This window comes from Ranitomeya imitator, chromosome 10, assembly GCF_032444005.1.
Source record: "Ranitomeya imitator isolate aRanImi1 chromosome 10, aRanImi1.pri, whole genome shotgun sequence".
Classification (NCBI taxonomy): domain Eukaryota; kingdom Metazoa; phylum Chordata; class Amphibia; order Anura; family Dendrobatidae; genus Ranitomeya; species Ranitomeya imitator.
In genome coordinates, this window is record NC_091291.1 from 134,485,190 (window position 1) to 134,508,366 (window position 23,177).

A 23,177-nucleotide genomic window follows, 5' to 3' on the forward strand; every position below is an offset into this window, starting at 1 on the left:
GGTGAGCTGTGACAACACCTATTGTGAATGGTGGATCCTGTGTTATCTACTGTATATAGAGGTCCCATCAGTCATTGTGCAGGAGGAGGTGAGCTGTGACATCACCTATTGTGAATGGTGGATCCTGTGTTATCTACTGTATATAGAGGTGTTATCAGTCATTGTACAGGAGGAGGTGAGCTGTGACAACACCTATTGTGAATGGTGGATCCTGTGTTATCTACTGTATATAGAGGTCCCATCAGTCGAAATATATAAACACTACAGCCCAAAAAAATGAAAAAAAAAAATCAATCCATATTTTCTTTCCGAGAAATGACAGCATTTTATTAAGGTAAAGTCCGGATCTCATGAAACGGAATTTAAATTATTTTTCTTTATTTCCTAAAACAAGGAGAGGAGTTATAATCCTTATTACTAAAGCCATTTTTATATCACTCATTGTATGAACGCATCAATGGACTGATTTCGGGTCACAATATTCACCATAACAAAAATGAAAGAGTTTGACAAAATAACCTACATACAAAATAAAAAACCTTAATACATCCCCCTGCATACAAGAAATGTAAAATAATTTAGTTGTTATTTTACGGTATTGCTTACAACAGAAAACACTGTCATATTAAATGAACGGCAACAGACTGGAGGTCTCTGGATTCGTACATTGTATGTAAGGCTATTTGAACTTGGGGCCAAATTTTGAATTGCTCTAGTGAATATAAAATGTTGCAATTTTGATTAAAAATAAAATCTATTGTTTTGTGCGTACAACTCCTATACAGGCCTATGTGTCTCCATGGTAACAGACTACAAACCCTTGTAGTCTGATTCTACAGTTTGACTCTCTCCTACTTGAAGATTGAAGGGAATGTGACAGAGCAGACTACGCAGGGTGTGTTTGTGGTCTCCGACCATGGCGATCTGCATGGGAGCTGTATACACAAGACGGTAGAGCGGTTTTAATGATTTAACCATATGCAATGTTATATCAGTTTTTATTTTAGGTGGAAAAATTGTTGAAAAAGTGAACTTGATATATTCCTCGTCCACTTGACCCGTGGTGGGGACTACTGAAATGGAAGAAAATTTGAGGTGTCAATAAAAGTTATTTCTTTACTTTATTACACCCTCTATGCTAGGGTCAAGTTTGAAAAAATAATAAAACCCAATTAAAGGCGCCATTTAGGAAATTTGATGCATCTTTATTTCGTGGGATCTGGGATAAAGGGAATCTTGTCAGCACAAAATGACTGTTCAAACCAAGCACAGGAGCTCAGCGCACCCTTATGGTGGCCCAGCCGGTCCAGGCTCTTTCCAACCTACCTGTTTTGCATTCATCTCCGTCCTCCTCTACCCTGATTGACAGCTCTGGTTATAAATGAGCCAGCGAAGGGCGGAGGTAGAGAGAAAACAATTCGATGGGAAGGTGCACTGGACTACCTGGCCACCCCAAGGGTGCACCGAGTGCCTGTGCTTGGTTTGAACAGTCATTTTGTGCCTCCCTTTAATATACAGCTCATATATGAAATATATGGCACCACTCCTAACATGTCAGTTTAGTATTCTCCATAAAGCAGTTCTAGTGCACTTTTTTCACAGAAATAATAATTGTGCCATTCCTCCGTTATTTCTCCTAGATTGCATTTCATAATGAGAAAGATCGGTCAATCAAAAAAAAAAAAATTAATAGGACATTTTGGATAGATCAGGAGTGCACTTTATTTATTTTGGATGTTTAATAACCATATTTTAACACCATGTCATTTGTAGGTCTAAAGTTTTGAGCCAATTACTGTCTTAATCTTTCTTCATAGCAGCCGGAGCTTTAATTTTAACAAAGGAGTTTCTATTTACCCTCATGGGCACAGATCTAGAACATAAGATTCCCGTCTGCCTGCAGCCACCACTAGAGGGAGACCAAGAGCTCAACGCAGACAGGTTCTACATTTAACTGCACAAAAACACAGTCTGCGGACAGGTTCTAAGCTCCCCCTAGTGGTGGCCGCAGGAGCAACCAACCATTTTAGAGATGCGAAACAATCAGCACAGAACTTTGATCCCATCATATCGTATAGCTAATCTTTAAAGCGTATTGGTTTTGTTTCAATTGTAAACATTAACTAAACATAAAAATAAATTGGGAAGACATTGCTAAAAATGGATGAAATTGCATTATTTATTTCTGTGTCTTCGATTTGGAGAATATTCTGTTGAATTATATGACAAATTAGAATTAAAAAGGTAAAAGGGATCTGGCAGAATGGATGATTTTATGCCAATTGAATTAAAGAGGTTATATGTGATTAAAAACAAAAAAAAAAACAAAAACAAACTGTGTGCTTTATTTTCCCAGATAGAGGTCTCAAATAAGTGGATCTGAGTTGCAATACCAGATGTGACCAATGGGTGGGCACAGATTTCAGAATCTATATATTTTTTATTGGACAACTCCTTTAATTAGAAGGATTCCTCATCATTCTAATTATATATTTTTTTATTGGACAACTCCTTTAATTAGAAGGATTCCTCATGGGTGTGCTTATTCCGGTGGCGTCCCTCCCCTGCGGTTCCCGCTAATTAATCAGGGAGGAGACAGATACCCAAGATGCATCTTGTTCCCTCCCATCAAGTAGTCCGCGCTCTATAAAATTTAGGCACGATCTGATATTCTGAAAGGTCCCCTTTAAACAAATGGGGGAAAATAAATCAAATTAATAACGACCAGCAAAAACAAAATAAAACTTAGCAGCTCACATATGAAATGATGCACCTTCACTCTTGTCTTCGTAAAATTAGTACTAATCGGTGACGTGTCAGAATTTGTCATTTATTTCCAAAAAAAACAAACAAAAAAAACATTCAATTTCCATACGTGAACAAATGCGTGATTTTATAAATAAAAGAGCAAAATCCTAAACTTGGTTCTTTTGTACCTTGCAATCATTTGACCACTGGGTTTAATTTTTGATGGTCTTAAATATAATAATTCTACATATTCTACAGCTAAACATTACAAAAAAAAATAAAAATAAAAAACCTAGTATTTTCAGTAGAAGGAAAAAAAAAAAAAAAAAGTGTGGCATGAATACTGCCAAGCCGGATTGCCCCATTATTTTTTGCCTGTAGCTCAGTACTAGTGCCAGCTCTGAAGTCTACAGCTAGACTAGACTGGTTGTTAAGGACTTTGCTGCCTGGCAACACTGTAAAAAGCATATTTGTCGGGAGGGAGGTCGCTGCAAAGAATGCAGGTTTTGATTTTAAGCCAAATCCCCTCCATAGAAGAGACCGTCCCAAAAATGCCACTCTCGGAAGATTTGGGGAGGTCTCAGAAAGGAGGATTTCCAGTGTTCCGTGACAGTAAACAAGTACATGTAAGTTGTAACTTTTAAACAGTGTATCCATGGTAACCAGTTTGAAATGATACACTAGTATTGTGCTGGCAACAAAGTGGGGCCGGTAACTAAGCAGCAGCGTATTCAAGCCACGCCCCTTCTCAACAGAATTATTCATCAGATTTTTCTATGAAAAAAAAAAAAATCACTTTAAAGAACCTACGTAAAGACCATAATGAATCAGGCTTGGAGATTAGTTACCGATTTAGGTTTACACCCCGATTCGGCCAATGTCCGTAACAAATCGGATTCTTTGGGTTATGGGCAGTATAATGGGATTATTTGAAGTTAATAAAAAAAAAAAAAGGGAGAGCCGATATGGCGGCTCAGACCTATTTACTGAAATGAGCTGCAATACCAGACTCAGCCCACAGTGAAGGGGGCACCATTTCTAAAATAAAAACTTTTTCTTAACTCCGGAGACATTTATCTTCGAGTCCATTTACATAATGTTTTGATACGCCATAGAACATGGGTGTCAAACTGCATTCCTCGAGGGCTGCAAACAGGTCATGTTTTCAGGATTTCCTTGTACTGCACAGGTGATAATTTAATCACCTACACAAATAATGAGTTGGTGATTAAATTATCACCTCTGCAGTACAAGGAAATCCTGAAAACATGACCTGTTTGCAGCCCTCGAGGATTACAGTTGGACACCCCTGCCGTAGAACATGTCTGAAGATGGCAATGGGATGGGTAACTGAGTTATCTTCAACCATGACTAGAAATAAGGGGCCAAAAGGTGGCCATACAGTTATTCATCTCAACATACACATGCGCGCTCATTTGGGCTGAGCGTGCATGTGTTTCTAAGGGAGAAATGGGAATAAGATGCTGCCTGACACCTCTGACCACAATTTATCTCCCTTGACATGTTAAAATTCAGCATGCCCCACCCTTCGATCTGCTTAAATCTGTCTTCAGGGAGAATTAGGACATCCCCCATACTCATTACATTTTTATTTAAAGGATATTCCCATCTTGGATATTTAGGGAATAGGCAGAAGATATTCTCAATGGGGCCTCATCTTGAGCCCCCTGGAATAAAGAAGTGTCTTCGCATCTTATCCTGCCGATATGCCATAAATGTCCGAGAATGGACATCCCCTTTAAGGAACTTTTTAGAGACTTGTGAAGGTCCCAGGACCCAGACAGCCACGGATAACTCTTTCTGATATGATTCTATGGCGTATCAAAAAGACTTTGAATTGAAAGGCGTACGGTAAATTAGTGTCATGTGTCTGCGAAAGCACACAACAGATCTTCATTCTCAAATAGGAGGAGGCGGAAGTGAATTAATACTATGGTCTTGTCTTCTCATTTTTCAAAAAAAAAAAAAAAGAGGTGGCGATATAATGGAACAGTCTACCACATTATGGCTATATAAAGCTCGACTCTATAGAAAGTGCAACATGTGATCTGGTAGATATACTGAATCGGAGGTCACATCTCCAGCTAGAGTAACCTAAATATCCAACACTACTCATCCGATCAACTCGTAGGTGGGGTACAAGAACTCCCCTCGCTTCAACGTCTTCATGAATACATCAAATTGCCACGATTAATATCAACAGTTCATGACATTAAATAGAATTAAATATTGCTATAATACTTCTTTAAAACATTTCCTTTCTACAAATGAGCGATCGAAAAAACAAAAACCAAAAAAAAACATTGAACTCGACAGCTTTTTGCTTTCCACACAGTGGAACAGACGTACATACACACAAACTCTGAAATCGACTTTGGATGTAGCATTGATAGAAATGGAGAAGGGAGAAGGTTTGGGGTGGGGGGGGGAATGGTCTATCTGGTTGTCATCCGAAAAAAAAAAAAGAAAAGAAAAAAAAGTTTACTCTATTATGAAAAAGAACCCATAAAGGCACAAAACTACCGCACATCACACAGTTTTTTTTTGTAGCTCGTTTCGAGTTTTCCTGACTAAAATCTAAACAGTTTACCAAATGTACAAAGCTTTGTCGACAAACAGCAACGTATGGTATCACTGCGACCTGAAAACACAGTCGAGATTATCATTTCTTCATTATGCTAAAAAGTTGACGCTTTTCGTAACAATTGTTTTATCTCCTAAAACCCTTCTGGAGGAACCCTACAGAAAGTCTCTGTGTTTCACCACCGACGTACGACACATCGTGGGCTTCTGCCAAACAGTTATCAGGGATCTCAAACCCACGATTGTCTATGAAATACAGGAAGCTTATTCTCTGTTCAGTCAAATTTTACTTCCAGCAAACTGAAGTCCAATTGGTGCCACCTCCCAAGAGGCTCACGCGGATTTGCCAAGGTTCACCGTAACATGTGGACCTCCTCCAACAGTAGTGTAGTATCCGGTCACTAGAGTTAGTCCTTTTGCTTCTCCATGTCTTCTGGTGTTGCTGCCCATCTCAGTAGCTTAGATTAAAGGTTTTTCTAAAATCCATTAAGTTTTTGATTGCCACCTTGAGGGGTGGCGATAGTGGTGGTGAAGGGTCACTTTACATTTTTTTTTCTTTCCTGAAGATAAATACAAACAAATCTATATATTGCTTTTCGATGGTGCTTCGTCATACGACAGCTCCATATTGCAGGTTCCTTAAGGACCGGCGTGCAGAGTTTGGTATTTCTTTTTATTGTCAGCATCTTTCCCGTGCTTGTAAACCAATTCCTCGCAAGACGCCTTATTTTTCTCCAAGTTTACAGGACTCGAGAAATCCGTGGATACAGTTCCGCTCTGTAAGCCAGATTCCTTATCAAGTAGACTTCTTCTTCTTCTTCTTCGTTCCGGCAAAAGAAAAAAGTAGTTACAAGTAAACTTTCTCCTCCTACGTCTTAAAAATCTACCGTCATGTCTTCCTAGAGACTAATTGACTAGAACATAGCCACTGTGCTGAGAGTCAACGGTTTCCATCATCTCACAGTCATAAGGCTCATTGAGGTTCAATGTTTTGTAAGATGTTTGAGGATCGAGTCCTGGTGAACTACCCGGGGTTTGGTGCAATGCCAAGCCGCTTTGTTGACTAGGATCTATGGAATACTGGCATTGGTTTGTATATTCCGTTTCGTGCAGCGGCACCCCTTGTAAGTCACACGTCTGGTAGGCATAGTGTAGGGGAGGCTGCTGCACGTGAACCTGACTTAGGACCTGCGGCTGGCTCGGCTGTACCATATGTTGCATCTGCTGGGAATGCAGCTTGTGATACTGACTCAAGAACGGATCGTATTGCATTTCATCGGAAGCGGGTTCCAATACCGGACTCAACGGCTGAGACAAGCTGAACTGGTTCTGCTGTACGGACTCTTGGTGTGACAACGGGAGCTGCTGCCCCTGAAGTGGGTAGGTGTTTTCCACTATCTGCATCTGGTTGAAATAAGCCTGCAGCTGGGGTTGCTTCTGCAGGAAAAGCCTCTTCTGGTGCAGCCTGTGAGGTGGAAAACTAAATTAATTACACAGCAATAAAAACAAAATAAAAAAAAAAGACAGGGACGCAATATAAGAATAAACTGCTACAAAGAATCAAAATCTGAAGACTATCCTGGTCGGATTAGACTTTAAAAAGGTACCGAAATCTGCTAATAACACTGACAAGCTGTGCACGAAAACTTATGATTATCTACAAGCTCAATGTCTTCTTCCTCCTGACTCCCCAGTATGCTCTGTTTGGTAGGGCAAGAAGCTGCTTCAAGAGACCTCTGGCGGTGGCCGATCTCCCCAAGAGATCTAAAGGCTCAGATATGTTGAAATCCAACTATGCGATCCTTCTCGTGACCAACAACTTCCATTGGGGTAATGTAGGAACCCGACATAAAAATTAGCTGGTGGATTCAGACTACATTAATCTCAAGTGCATGGCCACATCCAATAGCCACGTGCAAAATAAATCGGGAAATGGCCTGGCCCACTGAATATCCACCAGCCAAGAAGAAGAGGACGACCTAACCATGTGTGAACAACTGGATCTCAAGGTCACCTGTGTTCCTGAAGTTGCTGCTCCAAACTTCTGGGTGTTTCCTTGCAGTAGAGCGGGCAGCTGTTCTGAGCCAGAAGATTCCCTTTCTGCAAAGGAAGCAAAACACCGATTGAGTATGTAAGGCGGGAACTAATGTCACAGACAGGACAACAAGAAAGCGGAGAAGAGGAAACTAATCTGGATATATGAGCTGAGACCCAGGAAGTCTAAATTGTGGTCAGACTCTAAAAAAAAAAATAGCTGCATCAACAAAGTCTAAATGCACCTGGCATGGTTCTCAAGGTTCTCATGCTAGAACTCTGGTTATGTCCGTGCACAGACCTTGAGATGGTTATTCTGGACGCCATCAGCTGATTTTTCTTCAGTTAACATTAAAAAGGCTTCCCACAAAAAATCATATCACCTATCCACTGAGTAGGTGATACATGTATGATTGCTGGAAGCTCAACCACTAAGACCTCCAAGAATCACCAGAGTGGGGGTCCTGTATCACCTGGGCCAATGGAGGAGTAAGGCACATTCATTACGCATGCACACTACTGCACCCATGGCAGTGGTCACGCATGCTCACTTCTGCTCCACTCACAACGAAACTTGGCCTCCCGTCTTCAGACCCATTGGTTGAACATCCAGTGATCATTACATATAACCGTTTTTTACAGAGTTGTCCGCATTGCACAATTTCCGCCTGTAATCTGCGTTGAAACTGTCAGATGTGAAACCTAAAGTTGCGACAATTGTGTATATGGCTGACAATCCATAGCACATGGCATTCACATCCTACCTGCAGCCGATGCTGTAAATACTGTGTCTCCAGGCTCTGACGCCTGGACAGAAGTGGAGGTTGCAGGTTACTAGGGAACGTGGAAATATTCTGAATTTGTGCAGAGAGATTAGTCTGCAGAAACAAAAGCAGATGAATGTGACGAACAGGCCATAAAATCCTACACGCAACATGACAGGAACCCTAAACTGATATTTCTGAATGGCAGATTCGTAAAGCTTCTGACATGGGTGGATACGCCAATTATCTGCTTGTCCGGCAGTTAAAAATATGGTCGATGGCCCAGCATTCTAGTATATACGAAGCAGGCAGACTACTAGAGAATGTTAATATGCAAAAGAACCAAGCTTTCTGTAGACTCCCTGACCTCTACTCCCCACTGAGGCTTACATTATACCTGGGGGTGGTTGGGATCTTGTAGAGTATGGGATGCAAGATTTGGATCTTCTGTAGGTCCCATCTGTTCATATAGCATCTGGATCTTATTGAGCTCCAAGATCCCCTTGGTTCTGGCCAAGTTCTGGAGGTGCTGCCGGAAGGCCACGATTCCTAAGGTGGTGAGAAAAGCACAATTTTTCAGCACAAAATACTGACATGTCTTTCTTACTCCTTGTATCTTGAAATGAGAGACGTTAAATAACCAGTTTAGTAAAAATGAGAAACTTATGTACATGACATCTCATGACCAAAGAGATCTTGAAGACCTCCACTTAATGAGGTAAATAATCCCCCAAAAAAGATCAAAAATGTATAAAGATACCTTGTGTTAGTGAGGTGTCAGATGCCCGTCTTCCTTCACGAAAACTGACTGGAGACCTGTTATGTGCTTCACGCTTTTGAGAGGACATTGGTGGCATGGCCAAGTTTGTAGGCCGTAAGCCTATATATGGTGGAGTCAGCCTTGTGACGGACTGGTTGGCCATAGACACTTCCTTCAGAGCTGAAAAATCATCCGGGAAGTTGAGGTCGCTCTGAATTGATCCCATGTCATATTCGGAGTCAACACTGCCCAAAGATGGGTTGTTCCCTATAGTGAAGAGTTTGCCTGCGACAAAGAAGACGATTGTAATAATTTCATCACTCCACAATGACACTTTAATGGACAAACAAGGATATTATTTATTTCCCAAACCACCTTATCGAACACTTCCTTATCAGAGTCTTACTCGAAAAAGTAAAGTCTCCTATACATGTGAGATAAAATTCATTTTAAGTTGCCAAATTTGGAGCGATCAGCCTACCATGTACATGGAGGCTTCCAGACTCCCTCCTTCCCCAAACATGGGAAAGAGCCAAAAGTTTATGTTCATGGGGCAGTCAGGAGAGACAGCTTAAGGTACAGAAAAATGATATATTTTGGGTTAAAGGCAAAACTGTTGAAGAATGAAACATTTAAAGTATTGTCTTACAAACCCAACCCTCGTGCTGCACTCTATTAAGGCATATGAGAGTCCTCAAGGTGGTCCCATGCTTGAGAGCCTCTTCTATGAGCAAGACCTGAACACATATGGTCAGCCCTTCACTTGGATGCAAAGACAAACAAATGGGGACCAAAATCATAATGGCGGTCCTCTCAGGACTAGTAAAAAAATAAATCAAAAGCCACTGTGATCAACAGATTATTGTTCCACTTTTGCTTTGGAGTTTGCTAGGTGAACATCACTCAGGACTGCAGCGACGACATTTGGTTCTCCAACATTATATTGGGTTTCTAAGACTGTATATGGCAGATCCATCCTTAGGATGGGTAATCGATATCAGACTGGAGATGGTCCAACTTGTGGTTGAAGAAGCTGTTGCGCATTGGATGTGGAACAGCTCCGTACATTGGTGACCATAAGTCCAATCGCTCACTATGGGGTGGCGAGAACTTGCAGTGCCAATAATGGCTGCTTAGGACAGTCCATCAATTTTACATCAATGTGGGTCCGACTGTGTCCCGACCAATCATCTGTTCGAAGTGGAACAACTCCATTTTTTTAGGATTAAACCTCAGTCTGATGAGCTGCATCCACTAGAAGTAGAGAGCTCAGCCTGGCTAACAATGAAGTGGACACAAAGCTCATGATGGACCCCCACTGTAGTAAGGATAAGGCCATCATTTTAAGATTATCCGGTGGCGCTGACTTCGGCATTTATAATACCTGGTCATCGTCTCAGCAGGTGCGGTGGGCCGTAACGTCATCGGCACCAATCACCTCCAACACAGACGTCACCAGCGCCGGATAAACCTTTTAAAGACCTCGATAGCCCCTATAATAGTGACGTGTGAATACCGTTCTTATATTGCGAACATGCACACAATTGTGTAGACATATGGAAATTGTGTCTTCCCGAAAATAAGCAGCGCCGTTTTCATGGCAGGATGTGAGGATGTTACTCGAGACCAACTGTATAAAAGTTTCTATGTAATTGTGGGATTCACATTTTGGGCAAAGCAGTAAAAGAAGGCAGTCCCAGCTGTGGGATCCACATCAATCTGATAAATATCAGCTATCCAACGGATGTGAAGACTCACCTTCCATGTCTGGTGGCACACTGGGCAAGACGACTAACTGGTTGGTCACTTCCGCCAGAGTGTGTCGCCTCTGCCCGCTGCGTCTGCCTTGAAACGCTGCAAACGCCATGGCCGGATCATCCTCCGAGTCATCTTCTGTCTCAATCCCTTCATCTATAGAGGTCTCCATCATGTTACTTGGCAAAGACTGGCAACCCTTCCTCATTACTACAGGGGGCAGAGGATCCATCAGGCAGCCATTAACCTGTTAAAGTGTAAAATAAAAGTCAGAAATCACCAACACAGCGGAGCCTGACAAGACGGCCACACTGGGTTATACATTTACAAATGTGGTTTCTGATTCTCAGAGCATCAGGGGTCCCATTTTCACATTTTGTGCAAACTTAGGCGCGTTCAGCATGGTCTTATTTATTAAACTAGAGAAATATCTGTACTTTATTCCTGTGATCAGTTTACACAGGTCAAGATTAAATTGCCACTATTCACTAAGTTGCAGCCATAAAGCAAGTTCCTCCCCGCTTCGAAATTTTGGTATTATTTAATATGAAGCTTTTTACATTTCTATCCGCCACACAATAAGGCATTCTTACATTGTCTAAATAAGGCTACATAGAGTGCCCACATAACACCGTCCTATATTGCCCACACAATAATGCCATTCAATGCCCAAATCAAACAGATATTCATTATGTAAATAATACCGCCATACAATGACAAGACAATAGTACTTCCCACACAGTTCAAATAGAAATAACATATATTGCCCCTATAATAATGCCAGATAAAGGTGCTCTTCACTGTGCAAATACAGTCATAAAATAGATTTTTGGGGACAGGGATGATTATGTCTGTAGAGAGCTTTAAATAAATGGCGCTATTATAGTAAAATAAATACAATACCTAAATAGTATCTAAACAGAGCTACTATATACTGCCCATAACATTGTCATAGTAAGCTGCCAAGCATTGCGCAAATAATACTGCCATATGATGCCTGAATAATATTTTAATTAAAAAAAGGAATACCCTACACAGTCCAAATGACAGTCATAATGTCTACATAATATCGCCATTAAATACCCAGATAAAACTGGGTGCAAACACTACTACCGCCATACAATGCCTAGATAGCACCTTCACATATTATCTTAACAGCACTGCCATACAGTGCTCACATAACACTGCCATACAGTGCCCACATAACACGGCCATTCACTGCCTAGATAAAACTGCTATTTACAGTGCAAATAACACGGCCATACAGTGTCTAAATAACACAGTCGCACATTTCAAAAATATTAGTATATAATGCCGAAATACCACTGTCATATATTGCCCATAAAATGCCGCCATTCAATGTCCGGATAAAAACGGCTATTTAGTGCGCAAACAATACTGTCATAAAATGCCTAAACATACACCTGGCCACACAAACACTGCATCTACAGTTCACATAATACCGCCATATCGTTCTGTGCAGAGCAGACAGCAACGTTCATACAGGCAGCCCTGAAAAAAAGAAAAGAAAGACAACCAAAAAATCCCTATATGTAAATGTGATTGTATGTTGAAGCTTAATTAGCTTCGTTAAGAAATGAGTGCGACTGATGTGACGCGCGCCCTGTGTTTCCGACAAGGACTAATGACTTTGGACTTTTCATGGTTTCGTGTGAGCCCCAAGGTCAACCGGTTACAGCCGTGCAAATGATGCATAATCATGTAATTAAATGGGGGGGGGGGGGGGAAGCGTTACGCTGCGAATGTCTGATCTGCATCAGTGAGATCGGACCCAAAGCAGCGAGATGACAACAATGCCTTCGGCGGGGAAGGAGCTTGGAAAAAAAAAAAAACATGCAGGAAATGGTGGCAGAGACTTGGGAATTTAATCATTTCTCTCCAGGATGTGACTAAGAAATCGTTCCAGAGAAAAACGGCCTCTGCGAGCCGCGGATCCTGTGAACTTCAAGAACCAGCGGGGGCCTCCTTGTGCCGCGTAATTCCTTTCCGGCCTTGGTGATGCCAGCGCACGTTGCCTTCTCCTTTATCTGGATGTCCACGCCGTGGCGTTCTCACAGCAGGAATGGGCATCTTAGGAGTCCAAGGTAGGAGAATTAGCTGCATCCCTGGTGGAAGCAGAATCTATGCGTCTTCAGATGAAACCACCAGAAGGAGCGCAGGCCGGGCGAAACACATGGACAACAACACTAAAGCTGCAACTCCCGCACGGCCCATCAGCCGCAGGGACATTAGCATTGCCTACCCAACCTAAAATAGTTGCTACCCCAAAAATACCTTAAAAGGGGTTAACCAGGTGGGGAAAAAAAAATACATTTACTGATTTCCTAGATGGTCTCTTCATCTTGGTCCGACCCACAGTGGAAATGCCCTTTAAGCCATTCATTGGCTGAGACTGGTCACGACGGAGGCCAGTGATTGGCTGAACAGGCATTTCTGGCGGGTCAAAACTGGACCAAAAAGCAAAATGTTACTACTATTATGTTTTTGAAGCTTTTATTTTTAACCTTTTTTCAATCGCCCCATTAAAAGCAATATTTATCAGCTAGAACACCCTTTAAGAGAGGAGGTGTGTTGTGAATTCTGTGGTCAAGCTCCCTCCTGTGGTCATGAGTGGTACTTCGGCTGGTTCTGTCCATGAGCTTCCTCTGGTGGATGTGAGTGGGGCTGCGGCTTCTGAGTTTCCTTCCTCAGGTGACGAGGTTAAGTCGTTAGGTGCTGCTCTATTTAACTCCACCTAGTTCTTTGTTCCTGGCCTCCAGTCAATGTTCCAGTATTGGTCTTGCTCTCTCCTGGATTGCTCTTGTGACCTGTCTTCCCTGCATAAGCTAAGTCTGCTTGTGTTACTTTTGTTTGCTATTTTTTCTGTCCAGCTTGCTATATTGGTTTGTCTTGCTTGCTGGAAGCTCTGGGACGCAGAGGGAGCACCTCCGTGCCGTTAGTCGGTACGGAGGGTCTTTTTGCGCCCTCTGCGTGGTTGTTTGTAGGTTTTTGTGCTGACCGCAAAGTTATCTTTCCTATCCTCGGTCTATTCAGTAAGTCGGGCCTCGCTTTGCTAAAATCTATTTCATCTCTGTGTTTGTACTTTCATCTTTACTCACAGTCATTATATGTGGGGGGCTGCCTTTTCCTTTGGGGAATTTCTCTGAGTCAAGGTAGGCTTATTTTTCTATCTTCAGGGCTAGCTAGTTTCTCAGGCTGTGCTCGAGGCACCTAGGTCTGGTCAGGAGCGCTCCACGGCTACCTCTAGTGTGGTGTGATAGGATTAGGGATTGCGGTCAGCAGAGTTCCCACGTCTCAGAGCTCGTCCTATGTTATTAGTAACTATGAGGTCACTTTGTGTGCTCTTAACCACCAGGTCCATTGTGTTTCTGAACCACCAGTTCATAACAGAGGTGCGCTTTACCCTTAAATGTATTGAGGATATTATTTTGTGACATTTCCTAAATATTACAGGTTCTGCTCCTTCCTCCCACACTGCACAGTTCTCCTCTCCACAAAACAGCTGTAGTAGGAGGAGAATTTGACCAGACACACCCACCAGCCTCCTCCAATTGAAAAGCAGCTTGCCTATGTGTAGCGTTTTTTCATTGGAGGAGGCTGGTGGGTGGGTCTGATCACATGCTCCTCCTCCAGAGGCCAATTTGAGGGCAGAACTGTGCAGCCTGTGAAGATGGAGGAGAAGAACCTGTAATAAGTATATATTAGGAAGTGTCACAAAATCATGTCCTCTACACACTGGATAAATTATACATTAAATGGACAATCCCTTTAAGTGAAATAGTTGGCGCAGAGAGGGTAAAGTAAGCTGAATTAAAGTCCCAAAGGGCAAGTAGTGGAGGGCCTGATCTACACCGGGCCCTGCAGAGTTCACGACAGCAGATATTTACGCAGATGTTTCCGGCCTCGGCTCCCCAGACGGAGCTAATCTTGTTAACATGAAATAAACTGATTTTTACGACCCCGCTGGTCCCCGTGCACTTAGAGAAGATGTTGCTGTGTGGAAGCAGCGGCACATTTCTGAGAAGATCCCCGCGGTGAAGCTAAAAATACCGGATAATACACATTGTTTTTACAGCTCTCGGTGGATGAACTATCACGACTCCTCAAGTGATTGTTCATGGTGGTAATGTACCCATCATCCCGTCACCTCGGCCGGAGCGGGTGATAAAACACTACCTCTTCACGAGCACAGTTCACGCCATCCGCCGCCGCCGTTGTGGATGAAAAGATTTTAGCCATGAAATACAAAGAGTTTACGTTTCCAATATGAACAGGACTATATTTATCTCATAGGCACGCAGGGCGCCCGCGGGGTACGGCGCATTATCGGCAGCATGTAGCCCACGGTGCACCCCAGGTAGAAGATTAGGTTAGTTCTCCTAAAAGTCCAAATGGCACGAAAATTGTACCTTCTGGCTAAAAGGAGCGATCAAAGTATAGAGCGGCCTCATGAGGGGGCCTGCTCTCCGCCCTCCTCACAGTGACCGACAGGCAGCTGTGTATTTGCAGCCCGCCATTCACCGCTGACAACCGCAAGAGAAGGCAACATACGGTATTCAGATAATGGAGCCGCGTAAACTTTACTTTTTTGTATTAAAAAAAAAAAAAAAAAAAAATCAATACAAAAGGACTCATCCACTCAATTCTTCACAGATCCAGGGGTCTCCGCCAGTGCAGCGATGTTGTGTCATACACCCATGTGACTGATGCAACCAATCACTGTCCTTGGCGGTCTTGTGCCGGACGTGCCCAGCATCACTATCAAGGCTAGTGATTGGCTTTGACAGTCATGTGATGTCCCGGTACGTCATCATAACTAAAAACAAAGAGGTGGGCGCTGGATCGGCGAGGGACTGAACAGGTTACTTTTTATTTCATCACATTCAGTGCTGTTAGATTCTTCCATCCCAGGACGGACAAACCAGCGAGGAAGTTTTCATTATTATTGTTAGGGTGGGGGTGGGGGTGGGGGGATCCTGCAGCTTCAGGTTTCCTTTGTATGTTCATACATTTGGGACCACTTTAATGAGAATCTGTCATACCGAGCATGCTCTCTGCAGGCCGCATATTATAGAGCAGATTGAGATATAGATAGAATATATATATATATATATGTGTGTGTGTGTGTGTGTGTGTGTGTGTGTGTGTGTGTGTGTGTGTGTGTGTGTGTGTGTATGTAATATATATATATATATATATATACACACACCGTAGTTTTATGGGTAAAGATTCAGGTATGACTGCTCGTTATAGGCTTAGGAGTCAAGTGGGCAGTCCTAGAGATTGACACCTATTTCTGTATGTACACTGATCATGGATTAAGACCGCCTACTGGACTCAAGAAAAGATTGAGCAGGAAACAAAATTAATAAAATACAAATACTTAATCTTTTCCCGCAAACCAGTCGCCCATCACCCGCATTCTAAGAGTTTGTATCGGTCAGATCCTTGTTGATCTCTTTTCTCTTTCTCATATATCTAAAGCATAAACCTAATATTTCCTCCTTATATTTACAGTTTCACTTTCAGGTTTACGCCATAGTTTTCAGATCTTCTTCCAACTTCAAGTACGGAGGTCTATGAATGGGGAAGGGTCCTCTGGACAACTCCGTAGACACAATCCAAGTACTAGATGAGTTGATAGAACATTAGGGGCCATCAAGCCGACCAGACTACAAAAGACTTGGTGACCGACAAGCGGGTTTCTCCACCATGACAGTGAGCACAGGATGGCGGGACTGTGAGCAGGGAGATGAGCCTTAACACTGGAAAAAACATGGTTCTTGTACCAACTCTTCGTGATGAGTAAAACCAGCAAGCCACCACACATTGGACAATGCTATTTGAAGGCCGAAACTTGACCCGTTGACTAAAAAGCCAAAAATAATGACCCCCTGACCTGTAAATTCCTGTGGAATTCTTCTAAGGATAACCCTGTGTCAATGAAATACCTACTAGTTCATTCTCAAACCAAGTTTCAAAAATGGTGGTGACACAGATGAGGCGCGCACTCGGCAGTATTGGTACTTACCGTTGGTGTATTCACGCCCTCCTCCTCTAGGAATGTGGTATCAGCCTGGCAGCTGGTTTGGGGGTAAGAGAAGGGCTCCACCATTGAGGTCTCTGGGAGAACTTGGGTCCTCATCAGCCGTACATTTTGAGACAAGAGGTTCACTGGAGACACCACCGTACTGGTCTATAAATAACCATGAAACAAGATGGACAAGCTTAGTTTGCATTATCGACCAGTCATAACAACAAGTATACAAGTATCAGGCATACACGATGATATTACTAATTGTCACCGATCTTTGTTGACTACTTGCATCATGTAGACTAGGATCCAACCGGTGGGATGCTGAAGAGAGCTGGAGAACCAGAGAGGTCAGACCTGACAGAGCTGGGCGTGAAGTGGGCTGGCTAACCGGCTCATTTCAATAGCCAAGTCAGCCCCCGTCCGCATCGACGCATTAGTCAGACAGCCAGCCCCCTTCACACACAACAATGATCTTGTTCTCTTCTATGTCGAGCACTAGCCAAAAGATTAACTGCTGAGACCACAGACCAGGTGAACCATCACGGCCCCGACGCCGGTTGGATGGAAAGTAAGTGATGCGGTTCTGTTCTTTGGTCACAAAACTGGAAAGGGATGTCATCGACTGTGCCTCCCTTTCCAGTCAACATAATGCTGCAGCCAATCACAGGCATTTCCACTCAGATGAAACTCCCCCCAAAAAATTGATGAAATCACTTCCAATCTTGGCCGAGAGCACCAGATGGGCATATACTGGAGCCTATAGCAACCAGCTGTACCACATGAGGAACCCAGGACCTGCTGGATGTTACTTCCCACCCTATACACTAGGCCCATTTCATCCATCATTTGCTGGTTATCAGGAGCAGCTTTGACTCATATCTAAAGGTCAAGTACTTAAATTTGCATTAGGCCGGTCATGCCGTGCAATAATCTGATAAATGTGTGAAATTCTGCATCTGCAGTGTTAAATTAACTCTACGTCCGTTTATATCCCCGATCTACAGTTTTCTTTACGCATTTTTCCCAAAAATTTACCAGTAAGTTTAATAAAGTCCATAAACATTCTTGTATCAAGACCTTCAGGAATTGTAAACCAAGAAAAGACAGTCAACGTCACAATGTAGAATAACTGGGTCCACGAAGACACGATACCAGGACTGGTGACCATTGGATTCACCCATAGATTACAAGAATGGGGGTTACTGTCCTGTGTGAGTGAAGTGCTAGGATGCGTGTGATCACTGCCGAATTCACAGTCTATAAGCATGGTGGACAGGTGTGCGTAGGTACCTACAGGATGAATGGTGCAGCGGTCACAAATGCAGGTTACCACTGTTCTCACGGTTGATCAGACCCCAGCCGATCCCACATGTCCCACCTTTAGTTTGGATAGGTGATACATGTACTAGCCCATTTAGAGAGACCTGTACATGATGCTGACTTACTATTCCACCTGACACACTCCATCTTCGAGTCGGTGAAGACGCTTACACAATCCCTTTAACAGGGCACTGCGGGCAGACTGATGCACTGGAGGCAATTTCTCCAAAAGAAAAGTGGACCTGTTGACTATTTCCACTTTTCCTTTGCACTTTGTTGTGACAAATCCCCACCATTCTGTCATACTCTGCTCTCTTTTAAAAAGGAACACACAAAAAAAAAAAAAAATGCAGAAAAAATATTCCGGCGCTTCCTCCGGCAATCTCTATTGCTTTGATCCTGCTATTTCATGTTACAATTAAAACAAAGAAATACATTTAAAAAAAAAAAATTCTCTGCAAATTTCAGGAATGCCTCCATGTCCCCCTTATTCTCCTCACTAGCTGCAGCAGGAGCCTCCCCCCTTTCTGCAGTAGGACATAAGTTAGCCAACCGCATAAGGAGCAGGGAAATAAGGCAACTCCTATTTCTTTGGGATTTCTACACAACAGATTTTCCAAATCCTAAGAATAAATGCTGAAGACTGACGAACAGCGAGGACAAGGATGATATTTCTTGTCTAACAATTTATTTTGAGGATTACAATTTAAGACAAAAAAGAGGCGCAGAGCGAGTGCCGGGCATTGCCTAAGATGTGACACAACATCTAGAGAACGCCGCACAGTGACCGGTCTAGTCTGCCAGCTCCTCCATTTATTATTACGAGAAGCAGAACTATAAAGCAAATTATTATTATTGCTAAAGTAAAAAAAAAAAAAAAGAACACTGGAAGAACTACGTCAGTACGGAGCGATCATTTCCCTTTGGAAGAGACAGCGCTATCTCTCCGCGACCTTCACCAAGGTCGTTTCACTTCTCTGCACCAAAACATTGATAAGATGAAAATATTTCATGAATGGCTTGAGAAGAACAATGGGAACAGCAGCTCCTGCGTCATTTTATTGTTCAGAGCCTGCTCCGAGACAAGAAGGAACCTGTTATGCAAATAGGAGCGGAGTTTATCCCGGGGCCGCCTGGCGTCCTGCAGTGACAGCCCGTTTCTCGGGCTACTTAGTTCTTGCTGACGGTGAGGATTTGTTCAGGATGCTACGCAACCGCCGGTTTATCTGCTCTATCACAGTAATTATGGTTATTGACAGTGTATTCGCTCCGGTCGACATGGTTAATAGGCCGTGTAGTGTGTGTATGAAACGGGAATGCAGAGTTTATTACCGAGTCACGCCTAATTTGCGCCCAAAAATAATCATCAGCGACTTACAGGAAAAGGTACTTCAAATTGCAGGCACGTGTAAATGGGTCCTTCCTTAACGTGTTTTCAGAAAAGTGGGTGATGCTAAGCAAGAGGATGTAGAGCTACCATCGGACCAAAAGATTTATTAAAAATTGGGCCGGAAATTTGCACAAATTGGGAGTGCAAATTTACGTAAGCTTGTGTTCTGCTGCAAGTACAGCCAACAATGAGCCAAACCTGTTTAATGCATCTTACAACAGCACAAACGAGAGGTCATTCTCTATACTGAGCATTCAACAAAATACAAAGAAAAGAAAAAAAATCAGCTTGGTTCAAGTGTTCATTTTCACCATCAGTGATTTTCTTGTATTCTGTAAAAACAAAATTGCAAACCGTATGCTATCCATTACAAAATGAACACAGTTGGTATCCGCGTGCGGTTCACAATTTCGCAGACCCATAGATGCACAAAGGCGATTTTAGTCAGTGACGCGGTCCACAAAAAGCATGGACATCTGAACAAGACCCATAGACCATACTGGGTCCATACAATATGGACGTGAAAATGGGACGTCCGAATGAGGCCTTGACCAGATCCAACCGTGGTTACAAGAGGTTGATTAAATGTATTGATTACAGATTCTTCAAACGGGTCATCAATATCAAATGAGCAAGGGTCCGGCTCCCGCACCGGTCACCTGTTAGCAGGTTGTGCGGCCACCAGAAGTATGCGGTGTAAATACACACCATACACTGGGGCAGTGGGCGTTCTCCGGTCCTGCAGCTCAGATCACAAAGGAACCTTCAATCAACTGTTGGTGGTGATGCTGGAGGTCACTTGCCACCAATCTGATGGCTATTTCTAAGAATAGGTCATCAATATTATATTTTCGGATTCTTTAACGTCTTATTTTTACTTAGAAGGCTCCGTCACCTTTTCTTAAAGATGAAGTAGACAAAAATTCCCTCTTTCAAACAGATAAAGTCAATGGAGTCAAAAAGAAAGATTCTCCCCAAAAATCCTTATTCGGCCCTCTTCTCACAGCTTGAGACATTGGCTCCATGGACAAAGAACCGTACCTCCTGCTATCTGGTTCTTATAATCACATGACTCTTCTATGAGGACTACATGTCTTTACATCTCACGTCCCCATCTGCCCTGGCATCTTCTCACATGGCAGGTAAGGTGAGGCTCTTCCCAACATTCGGTCTTACATCATCCACCACATGTGATACTCTGGCCTACAGCCCAGAAACCTTTCAGTGACCACACCTGGGATCATCAGATCCAAGACCCACAAGCTTTACCGCACCTAAGCCTAAGATGTCAAGAGAAGATTTCTGCGGTGAGGAGATTAAATCGACGATAAAGGGCGGCCGTACCAAGTTGTTACGCAGTGATCACAATCCAATGTATTGCAAGGCTAATCTGCAGCTCTACAGAGGATGCCAAGGTGGACTGCGATCATTGCAATGTCATACTGTCCATTGTTTGCAAGACCAAATGTATCCCAGATACTTCCACATTGCAGAAATCATTATGCCGGTATGACGGCACAAATATTAGGTCATCCTCCCCGGTGAATACAAGTGCTGCATTGATACACAAGCATGTATAGGAAGAGCACATTCTTCCAAGTGGTGTGACACATCAGTGCCATTGTCAGTCCGTACGGGGCGATGTCAATAATATGATAAATCTGTCAGTCCTAGTTATAATTATAATAGTTTCCATCACGCCCCACCCATTAATAACATAGTACATGATTGTTCCTGCAGCATTACCTAACAGGCACACATTACATAACCAAAACAGGTATCCGAGATCTTTCCATTTCAAGTAAGCAGGACATTAAGATTCAGCTGTTATTTACTGTACTTTTATGGCATCAATCTAGAGGCACTGTCCTATGGGATGTCGTAGATTAGGAGACACTGTTGCATGATACTGTAGATTAGGAGACATTGTCGTAGATTAGGAGGCACTGTCTGTGGTGTTGTAGATTAGGAGGTACAGCTTTACGTGACGTTGTAGATTAGGAGGCACTGTCTGTGGTGTTGTAGATTAGGAGGTACAGCTTTACGTGACGTTGTAGATTAGGAGGCACTGTCTGTGGTGTTGTAGATTAGGAGGCACTGCTTTACGTGACGTTGTAGATTAGGAGGTACTGTGGTATGTGAGGTAGTAAATAAGGAGGCACTGCTTTATGTGACAGATTAGGAGGTACTGTGGTATGTGAGGTAGTAGATAAGGAGGCACTGCTTTACGTGACATAGATTAGGAGGTACTCTGGTATGTGAGGTAGTAAATAAGGAGGCACTGCTTTACGCGACAGATTAGGAGGTACTGTGGTATGTGAGGTAGTAGATAAGGAGGTACTGCTTTACGTGACATTGTAGATTAGGAGGTACTCTGGTATGTGAGGTAGTAAATAAGGAGGCACTGCTTTACGCGACATAGATTAGGAGGTACTGTGGTATGTGAGGTAGTAGATAAGGAGGCACTGCTTTACGTGACGTAGATTAGGAGGCACTGCTTTACGTGATGTTGTAAATAAGGAGGTACTGCTTTACGTGACGTTGATTAGGAGGTACTGCTTTACGTGACGTAGATTAGGAGGCACTGCTTTACGTGACATTGTTGATTAGGAGGTACTGTGTACGTGAGGTAGTAGATAAGGAGGTACTGCTTTACGTGACTGTAGATTAGGAGGTACTGTAGTATGTGAGGGTGGAGATAACGAGGTACTGCTTTACTTGACTTTGTAGTTTAGGAGGCACTGTGGGTATGTGAGGTAGTAGATAACGAGGTACTGCTTTACGTGACATTGTTGATTAGGAGGCACTGTGGGTATGTGAGGTAGTAGATAACGAGGTACTGCTTTACGTGACATTGTTGATTAGGAGGTACTGTAGTATGTGAGGTAGTAGATAAGGAGGCACTGGTTTACGTGACGTTGTAGATTTGGAGGTACTGTGGTACATTGATGTTTTAGATGTGGAATATTTTCCCCTGTTCACACGAGACTCCTCAAATTGAGCTGCCGTTTGGTGCAGGGCAGTTTTGTATAATGTGTATATAACATGTATGACAATAAAATGAATGGAAACGTGTCAGGTCTGTCATGTGTCCGGATTCCAGTCTCGGCAGCACGGACATCTTTGTAGCCTGCAGTCAGTGAGGAGTCTGCAGTGCGCGAGAGTCCGACGGTTTCACTTCCGCTCGCTCCAGCAGCAAAGTGGATGTGGTACGAGCCGCCCCCGAGGAACGCGACCTGTGGTGAGAGCGGTTAGTTCTGCGCACGTCAATTTATGCTGCAGATTTGAAAAGCAAAGACTGAATTGGCAGCAAAGAAATCTCTCTGGTCATCCTGAGCCGAGCGATCAGCGTGAAGAATAATTGCTAGAATTACTGCAATTGTTCTTACACTTTCACAAGTTTTCAGTCCTTACAGTTGGTTCCTTTTTCATACAATAGACCAGACAATCCCCTTAAGAAAGGAAACATCGTTACCTTGGAAACTGTTTGCTCCGCCACCGTGCTCGGCCGCCGTTGTCGCGCGTCGATCCTGGCCTCCACAGGGAAGCTGCTTCTGTGAGACTTTAGTCTTTCCACCAGGAGGTAATATATGGCAGCGAAGTGATTGTAGCTACGGTCCTGTAACGACTGCAAGAAAACACAACCATGTTATGGGCTCAAAATTAATGTGCAGTTCAAGCTGCAAACCGCGCTAACGAGCATTTTATCTCGTCTACACCATTTCTGCATCTCGTTACACTGGA

At 43.1% G+C, this 23,177-nt stretch overlaps 1 protein-coding gene across 1 annotated transcript in view; it reads right to left on the reverse strand.

Moving 5' to 3' along the window:
- Nucleotides 1-1,697: 1,697 nt before the first annotated feature.
- Nucleotides 1,698-23,177, reverse strand: part of SIK2 (salt inducible kinase 2) — a 118,114-nt gene continuing 96,634 nt past the window's right edge. Inside the window, exons 8-15 of the mRNA XM_069741863.1 lie at nt 22,909-23,061; nt 16,718-16,882; nt 10,669-10,912; nt 8,911-9,195; nt 8,548-8,699; nt 8,151-8,264; nt 7,367-7,452; nt 1,698-6,817 (exon numbers count right to left, since the gene is read on the reverse strand). Coding sequence (XP_069597964.1) covers nt 6,259-6,817; nt 7,367-7,452; nt 8,151-8,264; nt 8,548-8,699; nt 8,911-9,195; nt 10,669-10,912; nt 16,718-16,882; nt 22,909-23,061 — 1,758 coding nt within the window. The 3' untranslated portion in view covers nt 1,698-6,258. The remainder of the gene's footprint in view (nt 6,818-7,366; nt 7,453-8,150; nt 8,265-8,547; nt 8,700-8,910; nt 9,196-10,668; nt 10,913-16,717; nt 16,883-22,908; nt 23,062-23,177) is intronic.